This window comes from Myripristis murdjan, chromosome 8, assembly GCF_902150065.1.
Source record: "Myripristis murdjan chromosome 8, fMyrMur1.1, whole genome shotgun sequence".
Taxonomy (NCBI): Eukaryota; Metazoa; Chordata; class Actinopteri; order Holocentriformes; family Holocentridae; genus Myripristis; species Myripristis murdjan.
This window is the reverse complement of record NC_043987.1, coordinates 24617789-24637648: the sequence shown is the minus strand read 5'-3', so window position 1 is coordinate 24637648 and position 19860 is coordinate 24617789. Positions and strand designations below refer to the sequence as shown.

The 19860-nt window shown below is 44.2% G+C and overlaps 1 protein-coding gene across 1 annotated transcript in view; it reads right to left on the bottom strand.

Annotated features, from left to right (window-relative positions):
- Nucleotides 1–701: 701 nt before the first annotated feature.
- znf385c (zinc finger protein 385C) overlaps nt 702–19860 on the bottom strand; it is a 152425-nt gene continuing 133266 nt past the window's right edge. Inside the window, exons 4-10 of the mRNA XM_030056988.1 lie at nt 19032–19142; nt 12470–12713; nt 6973–7341; nt 6453–6640; nt 4873–4971; nt 4193–4282; nt 702–3774 (exon numbers count right to left, since the gene is read on the bottom strand). Of these exons, the coding sequence (XP_029912848.1) occupies nt 3544–3774; nt 4193–4282; nt 4873–4971; nt 6453–6640; nt 6973–7341; nt 12470–12713; nt 19032–19142 (1332 nt within the window). The 3' untranslated portion in view covers nt 702–3543. The remainder of the gene's footprint in view (nt 3775–4192; nt 4283–4872; nt 4972–6452; nt 6641–6972; nt 7342–12469; nt 12714–19031; nt 19143–19860) is intronic.

The window sequence follows — 19860 nt, the reverse complement described above, 5'->3', positions numbered from 1 at the left end:
TTCAACATAAAGCCGTCCAAAGTAGAGCAGGCAAGTTATTTTGACTCATGTTGACTAATGCATTCATGTTACCATTATATTTTAATCAACTATCATCTGTCTGACTCTTAGGCTTCTTCTTGATCACACCCCCGTACACGTTTTGTTATTGCTCAAAGATCAAGGCAAATCCTAGCAGAGCCTTCTGGGATGTCACTGTTTGCCAGTCAAAAAATGAATCAGATATGAATATTAATATTTCACGGTACGGTGATAAAATAAATTGGTATTGCCACTGCACCCATGATGCAGAGTTGGCGTGCGCACACACAAACACACACCATTCGTTTGCACACACACACACACACACACCCAGGCACACACACACGCACAGAGATCAATATTTACATGATCTAAAAGTTTTTTTTTACAAGTTCTAAAAGCTTTATTGTCCAAAATCCACCCCTTGTTCTCTCTGCGGTACAGCACTAGAAGTTTTTGTGTCATTCCACCCATAAGTACAGTGTTTCCTGCTCTCTGGAGCTACGGAGGGATACCCTGAATGGATGGTCATGTTAGCATTCGCTCAACCTGTCACCCCTGAGAAGGCCTGGCTAACTTGAGTTTAGGATATTGTCTGAAAAGGCCTTTAATTATTATTATTATATTATTATTATAATATTATTTCAGTCACTTTCAACAAGAAAAGAAAAACTCACTCCAGAATTTTGTTTTAAATATTTTTGTCTCTTGTACTTAAAAAAAAAAAAACATGTAGGTAAAACCATGTAAATAAACAAAGAGAAAAAAAAAGAACACAAGCAAAGCAATTTTCCTTTCCCTGTATTCTGCACAGAGCCTACAATAACGTAATCTACTCTCTTCTATGATAGCAATTCATCATGATACAGATAATAGCAACTCTGATAAAATCTCTATAGTTACTCTATGGTTTCTACATATAATTTGCCCTCTCTAGATTTCTTTATTTTAAGAAAGAAGTTGTTTTCAGTTCTGTAGGTCAGAGTTCCCACTGAGTGATAGAAACAAACAAACAGTGAAGATTAAAGGCTGGCTGGTTCACTGAGTAGTGCGACTGGGGAGAATCACATTGGTATGGCAAGGAGACCCGGTGGCTTCGTATTCCCAAAAACGACTTTGGGGGAGGAGGAGGGGGGGCCTCAGACAGAAATATAGGATCGTAGTTTTTTTTTTTTTTGTTGTTGTTTTTCTTTTTGAGAAGCACTAGTACTTGATGGCAATTACAGGGTTTCCACAACAGATGGCGTTGCTGCATCACAGACAACTATACATATTGCACAACAAAAATGCATAGGATTTTCTCCATTACTGTAATTTAAGTGGACAGCAGTGGGAATGGGTTGCTGCTGGGTAAAACACTGAAGGAGGGTGGATGTGTGCTCGCTCCAAGTCCTTGTAAGACCTCGCCAAATGTCCGTTTGTGTCGGGGAGAGTGGTCGGGTGGCAGGAGGTACATAGGCATGAACAGCACTGTGACATCGGATGTTGCACTTGTGACACTTAACCAGAACAACCGTCTCGAACGCAACGCTGTTTGCTCGGCGCAAAGTCATACAAAAGTTCCCCTGTTCCACTGAAAGGTGAAACAGCAATGTCATGGCGAGCTGAAGCACTCTCCGCGGTGCGAGAGCAACTATAAATGGAGCAGTTCAGCCCGGAGTCACAACATGTGGAGACTGACCAAGAGCACCAAGCATCAAGGGCAGTACCATCCCAACAACCCATCATTCCAAATGACTCTTCACTGACAATTTAGAGCTGGCCCTTAGCTGTGTAGGTAGGAGTACATCATACATTGTTACGGGAGGGTACAGTAAAGAATAGATAAAGCCATCAACACACTGAAAACACATCATAAACATGAACTTATTGAATGTATTGCTTTAAATGTCTTGACTTGTCTTAGTCATGGACAAACCATAATGTGATCATTCTCACTTGATTGTTCTTTTTTTTTTTTGTAAAATACTCACTGGAATTGACATGAAATTGCGAAAATGTACACCTATAGAAAAAAAAAGAACAAAACAGAAAGAAAAAAAGATAAAAATCAAAACAATTTTCATTGCTTCTGTAAGTAAATCGGTTTTAAGGTGCTTTTAATGTGGTTGCCATGGCACTGTGCTTTGTTCACTCCCTCACGGTGTGCAGACGCTACAACAGGATGTCAATCAAGTATTGGTGGAGCGGTGCTCCCACCCACTGTCATCCAAACGCTCCATTTGGCTTTGAAACCTCATCAAGTCTTTTCCTTTCTGTTGTGTTTTCATTACGCCTGTGTCTGCATGTGAGTGTGCTGGGTTGAGGCATTCCCTGCTCTTCATCATCTCGTGCTGAGATAATGCAAGAGAAAATTAAGGGCAACAATAAGGTGAGGATAGTTGTGGGGGAGGAGGAGGAGGAGGGAAGGACCAGTAATAACTAAATGGGAAAAGAACTAATGGCATTTCACGACGTGAAACACCCATTTTGGCAAAAATGTGTTTTGTGCCGCTAGCTTGCCCAGAATAAAACGCTCAAGCTGCATTGTGTGATTTAGGCAGTGCAGATGAAAATCTTTCTGAAGACAGATTTGCAAATTGAAACAAAGTCAAGTTGACAAGCTGACCTTTCCAGGCCCTTAATGAGTGCTTAATCCTGGGGATACAGGGTAGGAAAGAAATTATGAGGAGCTATGACTCAGAAAGAAAGAGAGAGAAAGAGACAGAGGAGGGGATTCAATAATGTGAGTTGAGAGTGCGAGGAAACAATTTTTGGGAGTGGGCTGGAGGTGTACACTGTGCTAATGGAGCCTCATCGTGGATATAGCTATAGGTCCACACAAAGCTCATGACAAGGACCTTCACATGTTTCCTTGAAAAGCTGAGAGTGGGTACTTGCCCAGAATGTTTGATGTTTGATTTCTGCTATATCCAAGATACAGTGTGATTCCATTTGACTTCAGATGATCTTGACTGCTTTGAGCTTGTGGATCTCAAAAAGGCCAGTCAGCCTGTCCAGCGATACAGGAGGATGTCTTAGGTTCAGGTGCTGTCATGGACTATGGTATGCTGACCCTTCGTAAAACCCCAAAACCAGTAAGTTAAAAGTGTTTCAAAAGAGCATCAAGTAAAGGGACCTATTTTGTGGCAACCACACTAAACATACATCTAGACTTCTCTATGTTTGATCTCTAATAAATTACACAATAATATCCATAATCCAAACCATGTTGACCCATGAAATGGCTATAAAAGAGACCTCCTTGCACCAGTCACTTTTGGAGGCCTGTCCCGCTCCTACGGTCATGACAGGAGGAGCAGACAGAAGGCATGGTGGGGAGACGTGATCTTGGCCTTCATGACAGGAACTGCTCTCGGGCTGCGTGGCCGACCGCGGCCAGGGCTTGTGCACTTTCCTTCTTGGGTCTGGCGGGCTGCATAGTTTGCGTGTGGCCCTTGTCATGTGGGATCACACTACAGGAGGGCTGAGGGGCTCGGTAAAGGGACGAGGGTGGAGCTCAGAGGGAAGTGGGTCAAGTCTTTAGTAGGGGGAGAAGATGATGGGCGTGTGTGTGGCCCGCAACGGCCCCGGGGCGGGCCGAAACAGTGCAGGGCCCAGGAAGGGGGTCTGGATGAAGGTGGTGGTGCCCACTGGGTGGCGCAGAGCCAGCGGGTTAGTTGCCACTGTGCACAGAGTTGGCGGGGTGAGGGGGCTGGGCAGGAAGCCAGTTGTCAAGCTCTTGGTCAGCTGCTTCTGCAAGGCCAGTTTGGTCTAGACAAGACAGGAGTGGGAGTGGTGAGGGTGAGAAAAAAAAGGCATACAATAAGGGTGCACATTTACTCAGGGCAGACCAGGTTTACTGGGCAAAAATCATGGCACACACAGTACCTCATATGTTCACAGAGTCCTTAAAAATAAATACTGGAAAGAACTGGCTGCCTGATGGCTTGTCTCATTATTCAACTAAACATTATAAGGTGAATGCTACGACTATGACTGCTGTTTTGTAGTCCTCTCCGTCAAGACAAAGATTAAGAGGCAGGCATTTCTTCTAAAAGCCTCTGCGATGTTAATGTAAACGTGATTTATTTTCTGCTCAGTCCCCTGCCCGTGGCCAGGCCTAAAGTTCAGCCATCTGAAGCTCTCGCCCTGTAATCCAACCCCAGTCTCGGCCTCTCCCGCCACTGACCTGCGAGGAGAGGGAGGTGAGGTTGTACTGGCTGAACGCTTTCTTCATGGCAGACACAGCCCCGCCTGCATAGCCACTCCATCTAACGTTCTGTAGGATGATGGAGGAGGAGGAGGAGGAGGAGGAAGAGTATAAGGAGAAGGAGGAGAGATGGGGATGTGTGCATATGACAGGAGCAGAGAAGTGATTAATCTGGAGTGCTGATTCAGGCTGCTGTTGTCAGAGCTGGTCAGTGGGGGAGCGCAGGACTATTTTAGACCTGTCTCAGGGGTAGGGGACTCATTGAGTGCAATAGAGCAGTGTGCTTAACCTCTATGACAGTGAAGGCACACAGGCATGCTGGTTCACAGAGACAGAGAAAACCCGACAAGTAATGTAATGTAATGTAAAGTGTGTGTGTGTGTGTTGGAGTGTGTGTGTGCTAGGGTTGGGGTCAAATCAGTAAACTGTAACACAGCCAAATTGAAGCAGATATTTGAAAATGTGCAAGTTGAAGAGCTAGATTTAGATTAATTTCCCAAATTTATTCCAATTTCGCCTCGTGTTTACACCATGTTCAAGCATATCTATTGTAAGAAAAATGCAATTATGTTTTTGTTTGTCTTCCTTGAGTGTGTGTGTATGCGCGCGTATTTGCGCGACGGCAATTTGTTTGTCTGTGTCTTCATGCTGTGACTTACTGCTAAGCTGGAGCTTGGCTGGCTCTTGCTGTGGGGGGTGAATTTGGGTTTGGGAGGTTTTCCTGCCAGTCTGTCCTTGTGCCTTCTGCTATTCATGTGCTGCGGAGACCAGCAGAAGCGCCATTAGTGGGCTAACAAGCATCTGGTGTGCCGTGGTGGAACAACTTCAAATGTTATCAGTCTATTAAATTAATAATGAATACAACATTCAATATGACTGAGATGCACAGGAATTACACCAAATGACTTCCTACTTCTGCTGCACTGTCTCCCCCCCCCCTCTTGCTGCACAACTCACTCCTGGGAAGGGGGATGTTTGAACAGTGCTAGTGGAGTGCATTTAAGGCCAGTGCAGCCAGGATCTGCACAGAAGCCAGCATATCCTATATCTTCTGCATATTCCATTTCAGCAAAAGGCAAAGTTTCCCAGACAAGCCTTTCACTCATATGAAGGAATTAATGAACATCAAAAGGGGAGAAATTACTTTACCGGCATGGTTTGATAAAGTCCATGCCAGTGTAACCACATATTAAATACCTCAGGCATTCGTATCTTGCATTAATATTCAGTAAATAAATCCCTGCTCACGAAAGAGCCTTCCAGTCAATTACACCATCAGATGTATATCTGTCTAATGTGGAAAAATAATTGCTGCATAAATGTCTCCTGCACTCACAAGCTACTCTGAATGGCTTCATTCATGCGGCTGTAAATGAAACTGCTGTTTTAATTTGAGCTCACACACACATTTCCAGCACTGTGGCATTGTAAAACCTGCTCTCTTCTGTAGCAACGCGAATTAAATAAAATCTTAAAACATTCACCATTAGTATATATCATGTTTTGTTCCTTTGTGCGAGCTTTTATAGAAAAGGCTAAGGTGTGACATCAGAGGTTAGACTGTTCATAGGAAAATGTGTAATATTAGTCCCTCGGTGTGTAAGGAGGTGGTTGGTTATGTTCAGGCAATTGTGTTCCCTGGTGTAATTATATAGCCACATCATCTATGTATGAAGGTGAGGTAATTACATGTGGCATTTTCTCCATTGCCTTGTCTGACTTAGTTGGGCTTGAATGCCTTTCCTTGCACAGAGTCAACAGTCCTTGCCCAGAGCCTTTTGAATGAAATCCTATCAGGTTAGCAACACTCTCACTCAGGGTGCCTTGACAAATCCACAGGACTTCTCCGAGCCCTAACTCCCCTCTTCATCTTTCATTTCTCTCAGCACCAGGAGGGTAGAGAAGCCCCGATGTGATAGCTCTTACTGTTTAGCCTCCCTGCCCTGCCACTTTACAGCCAATCTCTTCTGATATTTTTGGTGCTAGAGTTCATTCAGCATGCCATTGTGATCTATGAATTTGTTATGGCGCCTGCTGGAGCACCTTTGATGCTGGAAACCATCCCTGGGCCAGATAGTCACATTCACATTTAGCAACACAGTCCCTTCCCTGAGTCTGGCTTTAGATATCGTGCAGCCATCTCTGATTAAACAGGCGTGAAGTAAAACTCTGCATCTACTCCTTTGCATGCGCACTTGTACACTGTAGGTAAGATGCCCTCCTCCCCTCTTGGCCTCACCTGGCTCAGCTGGGTCTCGGAGTTCACAAAGATCTCACACACTTCACACTGGAAGTTCTTGCTGGGCATGCCCACGCTGCCTTTGCTGCCCAACCGCTTGCTCTTGCAAGCTGCACGCGCTGCCACCACTTTTCCCCTGCGCCGAGGTTGGACACTCTGACCCTCCAGCATCAGTTTGTGCTTTGTACCTGGTGGAGAGAGGCAGGGAGCTGGCGAGGTTTTTTACAATGCAAATCAGGTGGTTTTACATCTACCTTTTTAGGTGTTTGGCTAATGCTCTCATCAAGAGTGACTTACAAAGAGTACTTCAGTTCCCTAGATCACTGAATATGACAAACATCAAAAATTAAGTGCCACTATATTCCTCTGACCACATGCTAGTGCAAACTGCAGTAACACTAAAACGAATAGAAATAAAAGAGAATAAAGAGAGAGTAGGTAGGGGGGTTTTCCCTATGTGTGGCTGCTGTATCTGATCTGAAGGGAAAGTACAAGCCTGAGTATCACCGTATCTTCTTACCACTGTTGTGTGCTTCCAGCTGGGAGGTGGAGTTGACTGTGACTTTGCAGACAGGACAGTGGAGGTGAGCCTTGCTCTTCTTGGGGTCCTTGTCCTCATCTGTGCGGGGCTCCCCGTCCGTGCTGGAGGTGTCCAGCTGGGCGCCTGACTCCGTGGCCGGGCCCGGGGCCTCTGTGGCCTCCGGGACCTCAGGCGCACTGGTGTCTGAGGCGGTCTCAGAGAGCTGGGAGGATGGGGAGACCTGCGGAGGGGACAGAGTGGCCAGCTCCACAGAGGAATCCTCAGACACAGGCGTCAGCATGACTGAGCTTCTGGGACTCTCTTCAAGCTTCACCTCTAGGTTAGCTGGTTCTAGATCCGACTGAAGACCTGCGCAAAAAAAAAAAAAAAGGCAGCAATGAAAGGAACATCAACAACAACAGTATTTTGTTATAAATACAGTAGTTAGCTTTCTCTATCCAAATCAATAGACGCCCCACAGAGCGTGATGCTGTCGTACAGGACTGATGTTCGGCTGCTGCATAAATAGCTGGAAAAATACCACTGCAAGCTCAAGTAGTCAAAAATCAGATCATGTTTTGAGATGGCATAAACTTTTTGAGAGCTAATTTAAATTCAGCAGAACTTATCTCCAAATAACCATTCCATTTTTAATGTAGGCCTAATATGGGAGCAGTCATTAAGGGGTGCTGCTCAAGAGCTAGCTTTGTGGCATTTTCCGATATAGTATCAGCTTTTGTTTTAAACCATGTGGAACGGACTAGATTAGCAGTGGTTTAGAGGAGTAAAATGCCATCCGCCCACTTCCACCCCCTCCCCTCTTCTTTCTTTCGCTTTCCCATTCTGCTCCCCTTACTATTCAAATATCAAGTGAAGGACCAAGAACTCAGTCAATATAAACAAACCCATCGACGGCCGGGCCAATAAGCCACGGAGGTTCCATTACACACATTTCCCCCTCACCCATTTGCCCTCCTGGGGGAGTCACACACTTCACCTCGGAGCTCTGTGTGCAATGCTTACTGAATATATCCATTTCATTCAATGTGCACCCCCCACAACCACACACACACACACACACACCATCCCTCTTCAATGCAACTGCGCTCCATTGATTTTCCCTTTTACGTTCCAAAGTAAATTCATCATTGGAGATAAGGGTCTTCCTCTTTCATTCCCACTGCAGAAAAGGCACCTATATAAGAGCAAGATTAGACAGTCCCCCCGCTGTAATGAGAATGACCCCCGGGGGATTCTAGCTCTCCTGGTATAGAGGGAGTGGGGGGCTGGTTGGTATGATCCTGAGCTTATGTGAAAGACAGGGCCACCTGAGAAGTCCCTCGAGAGGAGTGATACTGATCAATGGATTTAGCGGGCACCTTACCGAGCAAGACATGGAGGCTGGTGGGAATCAAAGTCCTCTCTGAAAATCCGGAGGTCTTGGATCATAAAGGACCTCATTCAGCAAAGAATAATTTCAGATATCCCTCCTGAGTTTCAGGTATCCAGGCTTTTAAGAAGCAAAACCCAAATTTGAACAGCCAAGAAAAAAAAAAAAAAAAAAAAAAAAAATAGCTACGCGAACTCATGGTTCTCATATTAAACCAGCTGCTGATTGCAGACTGGGGTTGAAAATGCTGTGACACAGATACAGCACTAGGGATCCCCCCCCCCCACCCTTTGCCTGGAAAACACCTCCTGTCTGTCTGCTTGTCAATCATCCCACTTGCCCTCTGACTGTCTGCATGATGGCAGGGACTGCCACCAAGATTGGCAAACTGTCAGACACAGGGCTAGTATATTGGCTCAGCCGCTGTGGAGTGGAACTCGGAAAATCACACACTAGCAAAATATGGATATTCAGATCAATGTTGTGCTGGCAATCTATTTTTCTTTTACTTGAAGGGAATTTTAATCCAAGTCTTAAAAGTCCAATTAAACCCTGACAGGATTAGAGTGTAAACACATTTGAAGTGATGGCTGCTCAGTAGATTGATCCGGTGAGAACTTTAACCACAGCCAAGTACCAAATGAATATAAAGATTGGACTCATTAAGCTTAATTCGCCTGCACACCCTCACATACACAGTAAGGGATCGGTTTTGACTGCAACCACTGGTTCAAGACGGTCTCAGAACATAAACAGCTTCCTGGGGGAAAACTCTTGCCCTAAATCATCATCGTCGTGTGTATGACAGACGGAGTCCCCTTGAAGATGTTTCAACAGCGGAGCCAATCAAAGCCCGGGGTGAGTGATGCTTGTCAGGGATGATGCAGGCCCTCTGTCTCTGTCTCCAGACACTAACTCGCCTCCCTCTCACTGGCTGACCGAGAAGTCTTACTACAACGTGATCGAAATTATTCACAACGCATATTTCAAAACTGAACAACCAAACAAAATACGTAAATGATTGTATTGCGATAGACAGGGTGTGAAGGATCTGGCAGTTAAATGTAGGCCGTAACACAAGTTTGTTGGCTGTATTAATGGAATACTTCATCCAAAATACATCGTTTTGTGTCTTGACTTGTTGCGAATGTCTGACAAATAAAATTTTAATCAAAAACCGCAGCCATTTCTGTTAGAATGGAGTTGATCAGAGAGATGGCCAAACAGCAGCAACAAAAATATGACATTTCATTTCAAATTCTCACACTCTTCATACAGCAATGGCGTCTTGGCTCGCCATTTGTATGTTCAGTGTGTCCCAAACCAGTGAAATTAAGATACAAATTCCTGAATAAAACACTCCCAGAAACAGCTCTCATGAACATGACCGGCCTGCATGTTCATTGTATGGGATGTGTCTTAAACTTGTGAGCATGCACATAAATGCTCTGGCATGAGGCATTTCCCAGAATAAACAATTCTGCAGTCAAAGTACATTAGTTTGGGACATACTGAACATAAAAATGAAGAGTCAAGACTTACACTGCACAAAGATTTTAAGAATTTGCATTAAATCGTCAATCAGCTCCATTCTCACGGCTACAGTTTTTTGAGCCTTCGTTCTCTGCAAGGTATGCAAACGTCTTCTTTTGGGCATAAAAGCGAACTCGGGGGCAGGTTAATGAAGACAAAATATATGGTTTTTGGTGAAATATTCCTTTAAATCCCAAAGGTTAACACTGTTGGTGTGGTGGTAGCGTTGTTGCTTGAGAAGTTTAAGGTCCCGGGTTTGTGTCTGGCCCTGCCGGATGGTACAACATTAAACCTGCTGAAGCATTGCAGCGTAATCACTGGACGGATTAAGCCGGGGCCTAACTAGCTACGTTTCCTAATTCCGTTGTGATAGCTCATTTTAGTAACGGCGTGAAATATAGGGAATGGACATTATCTAGTCCATTTCACCAAGTGGCACCGGTCCAAATGTACTTAGAAAGACCTCTGCATGCTGCGCGCTTTCGTGTGTAGTGGCAACAGTGTACTTTGCACCCCCACGAGCGTGACTGTCAGCAGCCTCCCCAGGCCAAAGGACCTTCCTGCAGCTAATAATGGAAAAATGTGCAGCCGTGTGCACACTCTATACGGATAGAGATGAGGAGGGTGACCTTGTGGATCTGGAGGAAGTCTGTTTATGACTGATTAAGCCAGTTTTCTGAGAGGAGCGGCAGACAGGTGCATTATTGGTTTTTGATGGCAGACAATGCGGGCATTACCCTCCGATAGCCCCCCCACCAGCCTTCAGTTTCATGGCAGACATAACTAATTTCATAGAGTGTTAATTTGGAGTGCTATTCCATTACAGGTTGGCATTGTGGTGCGTGCCGCCATTGGCTCGCTCTGCTGCATTTCAATTTCACATCAGGCCAATCACACAATTGGGCTTATTAAAGAGTGTTCCTCCTCACAAAATTGCCTTGGAACTGTAAAATTATTCACAGCATAAAAACTAGCTATGACTTATCTGCTTTCTCTCTCCGCGGACCTCCCTCCTGTTCCCTCTCTCATTCCTCCGCCTCTCTCTCTCTCTCTCTCTCCTTCATTCATTTTATCTTATCTTTCATTTTCCACTCATCACCTCGTTTCGTCTCTGCTTCTGCTTCCCTCTTTCAGACCACTCCCTGCAACGGCGGAATATTAAAATGAGATTTGATGAGAGTGTTATCAGACTCCCAGTCTTTTGTCCACTCTCTCCTTTCTGAAGGAGACTTTCAGTGCTTAGGGCAAAAATGTGTGCTTGTGTGAGAGTGTTTTTGTGTGCGTGTGTGTGCGCGCGCGAATGCGTGTGGGTCAACGCGCACGTCTGTGTGTATGAGGGGGATAAAGTACAGACTCTCCCTTCTTACCCAATACCTTCATATCTCTTCTCTGATATTCCCTCTAGCATCCAAGCGCATTTTGAAATTCAGTTCAGATAGCGATCTACTGCGGGGCAAAGGAAGTAGAGAGGATGAAGTGCGACAGTGGAAGAGAGAGGAGGGAAACTGCTCCACTGCTCCTCCGCTCCCACTGCTTCGGACGGAAAAATGAAAAGTCTGGACTAAGACAAGTGCAATAAGTGAAGGTAATGGGTTCATTCTGCAGCCCAAATGCTATCAGAGCAGTTCACGCTTTTTAAGCAAAAGTTGCGGCCTGATCTGGTGGTAAAGTCAACATTCATTCAAGCATGGCGCTGAAAGAAACCCGAGCTCTTTTCTTTCTTTATCAAAACTTAAAATGTCTATATTTACACCACAAAAATGAAAACATTTAACTTCAAGCAAAGGAAGATGGGTGCCTTTGATTTCTTTCAGCCGCATTTCTCTTTGACAAGCCTTCAAATGAAAAGCCTCTAACCACTATTTTACTCCCTCTCAACTCGGGCAGCGCTTTGTGTTTGCGCTTTCATGTTACACAAATGTGCCAATTCTTGTTCTGCAGCTAACCTCTCTAACCAAGATAGATCGGAGCGAGCGAGGGGGAGCGAAGGGGAGTCAAGAGGGAGAAATTAAGAGGCAAACGGAGTAAAAACGACCCCGCTGGGACTCCAATCAATCTCAGCCAGTCCCTTTATTAACACAACATCCCTCGCTCCCAGACATCCCACAATCCCGCAGCTCCAGAGCTTTCCATCCATCACACGGCGTGTGTTGAGAAGCGCCCAGGTTGGAGGGGGCTGAGGACAGTACGAGGGAGGAGGGGAGGGCATAGAGGATGCAACGACAACCTCTTTCCCTCCATCCTATGGGATGGGAGAGAAAAATAATAATAAAGGACAGAAAGGACTAAAGACATACAGTATGGAGGAAGGTGAAGACGAAGGGAGTGCAGGAGAGAAATGGGATGAGATACAGATGATGTGAGAAGGATGAGAAGGCTTCGTCGTAGGGGAAGTGATGAAGACATATTAGAAAGACGAAAGGCAGGATCGCAAAGTGAAATGGAGTGCAAGAGGGGAACAGCGGGACATGAGGAACCAGAATGCAATAAAGAGATCATCAAAAAGGTGGCGAACAACTGGTAACAAATAGCGCGCCTGTATTTCTTGTTTTCCGTCTCTGTCCGCTGTCTTACTTGTTCCCTCCATCAGACTTGTGTCCATGAGTGCGGGGAGCGTTGCCTCAGCCGTGATGGCGGCAGCGGGCGTCTTGCTCCTGTCCCGATCTCGTTCCCGGTCCCTCTCCCGGTCCCGGTCCCGGTCTCTCTCCCGTCCCGCCGACGAGGCCTCCCCGGCTCGCCTCTGTCTGTTCTTCTGGGCCTCCATGGCTTTGAGCTTCCGGGCGTGCTTGTGTCCCTTATAGTGGGCCTCCGCCTGGTTCTGCGGTGAAATTGAGAGAAGAGGAGGAGGAGGAGGAGGAGGTTAGGAGCGAGCGGGGACGGCAGCGTTAGACTCAATGCAGACTCAATCTATTCTAAAGACTCGAACACACGTGAAATAAATGTTAAAAATGTGCGCCTGCATTTTCGCTCTCTCTCGCGGGCACACACTGCTGCAAGGAGGAGAGTCTGTTTCCACCTGATAACAGCGCTGGCACATTGGGAGGCCAGAGGTATAATTGCATGTGTAATATGCAACAAGAGAGTGGATCCCATCTCCACAACCATCCTATTAATGTGCACTGAGCGAGAGTCAGCCACTGCAAATCCTAGACACGTGGCAACACATACTAATCTCACATATTTCAGCACTCCCAATATATCATACACAGACACATAAACAGACACATATATTCCCAGACACTCTAGACAGAAATCAGAGCCTGGTGACATTCTGACTAAATATGGATGCAGCAAACAGTACTGAAAAGAGCACTTGAAATGGCAGCTCAAGTTGGAGTATCGTTACTGTGCTGATATTACACTTAAGTACTACTTAAGTACTACTGTAAAAACCTACTCAAGTAAAAGTAAAAAGCAGCTTATATAAAATGTATTTTGTTAGATGCAATTTTTTCAAAAAGGAAAACAGCACAATGTTCAAACTTGATTCTTGCAGGTGGAAATTTAGAAGTGACTCTATGAGCCATGGTCCAATGTTTCAGTGTTTCTAGATAGATAGAGATAGATAGATAGATACTTTATTCATCCCGAGGGAAATTCACAGTTTTCAACAGTATCCACAGATTACAAGATTAAATAAATAAAAAAAATAAAGAATAAAAGATGACACTAGAGATCTTAGTACCCAATGTGCAAAAAAACGTGTGCATAGATGTATACAATGTGCATAGATGTGGGCAATGTGCAAATTTACAGTATAAACAGATGATAACTAGCAGCAAGCAATATATACACTATAAACAAGGAATATATAAAAAAATAGAAATATGAACAATTTTAAACAGCAGAGTTTCTAGAGATCCAACAAAACCTGTACCTCTGTAAATGATGAGATTTAAAACGTAACTAAGTGCAATCCTTTATAAAATTGCTGACTTTGAAACACACACACACACACCTTTGCACCGTTTTGTCTCTCGGTGCATCTCGTTTTACCCTCACATTCGCATCATTCTCACGGCCCTGTGCAATCCATGAACAAAGCCCCCGGTGTCGGAACAAGACTGAATACATAAGAACAGCGAGGAAATCAATACAGAGATCACTCATTAAAACCTAAAATAACCTCTGAGAATCAGCTCACATCGGCTCCTGCCAGCGATACCGGCCTTGAGAGAAGTGATAGTCCTGAATGGACGGAGCAGATTTACCTTTTGAACTCGCTGCAGAAAATGTACGCTCATAAACTGTACGTTCTGCTTCTGCCTACAATTCAATACAATTATGCTGTAGATCATGGCTTGTTTTTGAAAGGTTTTCTTTCAAAATCAGGGATCTCAAACATGTTAAAGGATGATTTCAGTATTTTCCACCCATAATGTACAACCTCAACAGTAGCTTGCTTTAGAGTAAAAAAAATTACTACACTGCTGCAGCTTCTTGTCTGTGATACCATCCTGGACGCTAATTTTCAGCCTTTATTAAAGATGATTTTTTGGCATTTCGCTTTACAGTTGTCCCTCGCTATAACACGGTTCACCTTTCGCGGCATCGCAGTTTCGCGGATTTTTTTTGTGCAATTTTGCATGCTTTTTTTTTTTTTTTTTTTTTTTTTTTTTTTTTTTTACTGGACTTATTTTTCTACGAAGGTTTGAACTTTGACAGTGTTTAAACAAGAGAGAAAAGTGAGAAAATGTTCATGCCTGTCTGAGAAAAGTGTATAAAGTGTGTAGTGAGGGGTTTTACAGCCTTAAAACATCTATAATAATTGTAAAAAATAAAGCGGACTCCTTCGCGGATTTCGCCTATTGCGGTTATTTTTAGAACGTAACTCCCGCGATTAACGAGGGACCACTGTATTTGATTAGTGACAGTGGAGAGAGACAGGAAAAGCAGGAAAGAGAGACGGGATGACGCGCAGCATGGGGCTCGGTCGGAAATCAACCCCAGGCTGTTGCCGTAAGGACCTTAGCCTCATGTGGTACGCGCTCTACCACGTGAACCACTGGGGAGCCCGTAAAGGTCCTCAAGGATGGTGTGAGGGACACTCACAGCATCCTTGATGATGCTTTGAGTGTCCCTTGAAAACAGGACACTCACAGCATCATCAAATACGTGTCTGGCCAAAAAAAACAAACAACAAAAAAAACAAAAAACAAAACGGTTGCAAATGCTTTCTAATTAGGTGTTATTTATGATGCATCATCTCACACGTAAATCACACATTAACACCCTGCGTACATCTGTCTTGTAAATTTCTGATCTGCAGTAACATATCGCTGATGGTGTCAACTCGGCTGAATGAATGATAAGAAGAAGAAGAAACTCTGAATTTTCCTTCACGGGGCCTACCAAAGCTTCAAACTTAAATTTAATAAAACTAAAAGCAGTCAGTTTGCAGTCATGTTTGGGTGGGCCACGCTGTGAGCCTCCTGTTTTAAGCAAGGACATTTACAATGTTTTTTTGAGGCTAAAAGTAGGAGCCATGTTGAACTGGAGTGGTAAGTTTCTCATGACTAAAGCTAACCGTGCGGTTGCCCTATGCATTGTGATAAATGATGGGAATCAACATTTTAAAATGGCCTTGGATGAAAAATCCCTAACCTATCCTTTCAAGAAGGGACACCGACTGATGCAATAAAATAAAAATGTGGAACTTTATAGCGTCGATGCACCAAAAGGTAACACTTCCACAGACCGACTCCTCTACTCTTTTGACATGAACGATGAACTGAAGTAAGGAGTGTTTTCTAAAATAGATGTAGAGCATTATGGAATAACACTCCTCCGTCAGTGTGTGTTTTAACAGGCTTATACGGGTCCAGGCGGCTGAGGTGCACTTGTTAAGCCAAGGCAGCAATCCTTCATCCCAGCCCTCCTACAGCTAATACTTCCTAAACAAATAAGTCATGCAAACCCTAAGGCGCTGAACAACTTGAGGGGGAAGGCCGGGCTTTCGTTTGAAGCCTTCCTAAGTGAGGAATAAGTACATACAGGGATGACGAACAGACTCATAAACACCGAGAGACTTTTTCATTAGAGCGAGTCAAACATGTGCAGCTGCTGGCTTTGAAAGTGTATATCTCTGATTATCTGAGCATCAACAGCACATTAAGCGCTGTAGCAATAAAAAGATCATACACAGTGTTCGTATGTAGATTAAAGGCACACACACACACACACACACCGGCGCCGCCGCCACCGCCGCCGCCACCAGTCTCGCCCACCTGCATCAGCTCTCCCATATTATTAAACAGATAAAGGCCTCGGTAAACAGCAGCAGTCTGGGTATGCAGTTGGGCATGTAGGCTTCACATTAGCAAACCTAATGGTGTGATATAGTGCGGGCCTATAAATAACTTGGCTGTCAAAGCATCTGTAAACACAACTTGAATACCTCGGCACATCGGCTGACTGATCTGCTGTGAAAAAGGCCCCCGAGATTAGCGTGACGTGACGAATTCAGCCGGCTCCCTCTCCCTCTCTGCTACCAGATCCTCCGTCCAATTGAGTCTCAGCAGAGACGGAGGGACAAGGTGTGAAATGAGCTTTGGTTTTTGGATCACCCCCCCTCACCCTCCACCCCTACTCCCCGCACACACACACACACACACACACACACACAGCATGACTACAGTGAAATCCAAGGCTCTTAAGAAGGGATTCTTGATTTGACCACTGATTAAGTAATTACTCTGCAGGCTAAAGCTGGTACTTATAATTTATCTTCTTCTATATATCTATATATCTCTATATATCTTCTATATATCTATGTGTGCATATACAGTGGTGGAAAAAAGTTTTCGGACACCCTTAAAATTTTACACAATCTCAAATATTACCATGAAATATTTGTGGAAAAATCTTTTTTGTGTTTCAAAAGGTGTGGCTGCATTAGACAGATACAAACAAATACAAATGATATTTTTTTGTTTATTCTTTACAAGAAAAACTAACAAAACTAAATTCTTGACAGTTTAATCTTTATCTTCAGGCGTGTTTCCTGCGTTAGGTTCCTTGTTTTAGCCATTTTTATGTCTGAAGAACTTTCAAATGTGCTGGCTTTATATAGACACGAAGCTCGGCAACAAAAATTGTGTCTTTTAATAAAAAGAGCGACCTTCATCACTGGTACCAAAATGACCCAATACTCAAAATTTCTTATGTATTTTTATGGAACCAATCAATTTGAAGTTTTTAATGGCTTTTTTAGGATTTGTTTAGTATTTTGGCTGTGACTGTACTAAAAGAAATTGCACTTGAAGACCAGAGAGTGATTTGTTAATGCAATATTTCACAAATGCATGGGGTGTCCGAAAACTTTTTTCCACCACTGGATAGATAAAGATGAAGATACATACATAGATAGATGTGTGTGTGTGTGTGTATGCATGTATAGATTTTTTTAAAAGGCATTTTTCTGTGCATTCTCTGAGCTGTAAATCCATGAAGCCCATTGTTCCGTGTAATTATCTAAGCACATCTGAATGTAGCTTCTGTAACGTGGTGAACGAGAGGAGAGACATACGCACATCCCAGTAAATGCTTTTTTAGCAGCTGCTGGAGTGCAGAGGCTTACAAGGAATCATGGAGAAAAAAATGGAGAAAGCGGCACACTGTTGCCAGAGCTCCCACATATTTATTCAAGTATTTTAGTCGTTTCAAGTTCATTGGCTTTTGAAAGATGAAAAATGTGCGCAGAAAGGATTTGGTATTGCAGAGTACTGCTTATTCCAGATACAGCCCGATGAAATGACACCACATCATAGTATCACTAAATCCCTGTACAATAAATACATTATTACACAAAAGCAGAAACGTATCAGCCCCTATTGGAGGCCAGTAGTAACTGCAGCAACGACGCTCCATATTACACTCCTTTTGTCCTGTGAAACCTCGATTATTTCCCCTTGGTGTTATGCATAAGGATGACTTGATATAATGTCTGAGCGTACTCCAAGCTGGGTGCATGGTTAGGTTAGGAAAGTGTTCCTTGCCCTCAGAGAGACAGATAAAGCTACAGTCAGACCTGACGCTCCCCTTTAAGTCAGTGTGCGGAGGCAGGGAATGGGATTTGCTCTAGCGTGTGAAGAGCACGTCTGTGTCTCCTCTCTCCCCCTCAGCTCACTGCCTCCTGTGTCTCAGTCCCTCTTTGAAGATGGAGCCCAAAAAATTGTGTGTGTATGTGTGTGTGTGTGTGTGTGTGTGTGTGTGTGTGTGTGTGTGTGTGTGTGTGTGTGTGTGTGTGTGTGTGTGTGTGCATTTTACTGTTCCCAGATCTGAGATGTCTTAGAGCTTTCCACGCTAGTGTCAATTTGTACATGTGAATATGCATGAAATGTCGCCGGATGTTTGTCTGAGTGTGTGTGTGTGTGTATCTCGGTGTGCAAGTATGCATGTGTGCATGTATGCGTTCTGTTTGTGCCTGTGTGTGTGTGTGTGTGTGTGCGTGTGTGTGTGTGCTGAAGGTGGCGAGGAGTTGGGAGAAATGCAACGAGAAGCTGAGAATGCTGCTTCCTGCTGGGGCTGCTGATTGTTTCTGCTCTTTGCTGATAAACGGCAGCTCTCCCTGCTGTCTAATCCCTCACACCAAAATAACAGACAGGCAGACACACACACACACACAGACACAGACACAAACACTGACAGAAACGCCGCACTAACTTGTGTATGCACATAAATGGAAAAATAAATGACTACCTTTTTTTTTTATTTCAAAGTAAATAAAACTGCAGGAAGGGGTGCGCTTGCAATCTCACTGTTTGTAGACACACAGATGCACATATGCACAGACAAGCACATGGAGACACAGACACACCAACAGTGAACACACATAAACAATGAGTCAGCGGGGAAGATACAATCTTAGGTAATTGCGAAACGGCCATGTTTATCAAAAACTCAACATTCAAAAAGATAGCAAAGGCAGAAAACAAAGAGAGCCATTCTCCAAGGCTAGGCTCACTTTTCGAGTTTAGATTTCTTTCATGTTGTAAATTACGCAGCCTCACCAGCAGTCTGTTTCTCTCTCTCTCTCTCTCTCTCTCTCTTGCTCCATCCGTCGACCTGCCACTCTCTCACAGCACAACACAACACACATCGTAAAAGCCAATACTGCCGCCACGACACTTCTTACCGTTGAGTTAAAGCGCAGGTGGCAAATGTTACAAGAGATGATCTGTTTCTTCTTGAGGGGCTGAGGGACACCGAATGTGTGGTTGATCACAGCCTTCTGGACCGGGTCCATCTGAGAGAGAGAGAGAGAGAGAGAGAGAGAGAGAGAAAAGACCAGGGCAAACATTAGATCTGGGTTAAAGATTTTACTGTCCCAGTCGGGAACTCTGGATGTGACACGGCATAAAAAAACAGACAATCACAAAAGACAAAATGCACAGAGAACGCTGAGGTGAGAAAAGTGAACAGCAGCAATGGTTTGTCAGGGTGGTTGGTGAGGAAAGGTCTTTTACAGAGTAAATGTGAGTACAGATCAACAATCTCCACATTAAATCTATTGAAAATCTCAGGTATGGCGTTTTTCACGAGTCTAGGTTCCATAAAAACTTTCTCTCTAAGCAGGGACTTCCATCTATCATTCATTTTAACAGATTTTAGAGAGGTTTTGTTCTCCTTCTGCTTCTTAGGTGAAGCTGTCAGATATGGTGGGCACGCTTCCTTCAAAATTGGCCAGAAGGAAGTGTCCTGAATGAGTCCCATAACCTAAAAAAATTCTGCTTCCTACCTGGAAATTCAACCTGAGTAGGAAGCATCTTTGCATTTGACACAAAGCTGCCGGGTCTTGCGTTTCATTTCAGGTGTGATTCACAACCAAGAACTCACTGCTGACTCATAGCTGACTGGAGCCCCTTCTCTGAGGTTTGTCAAAAGTCATTTTGGGAAATGTAGGGAATCGCAGACTGAAGGAGACAAGCCAGGATGGGGGAAAGAGGGTTAAAAAAAAAAAAAAA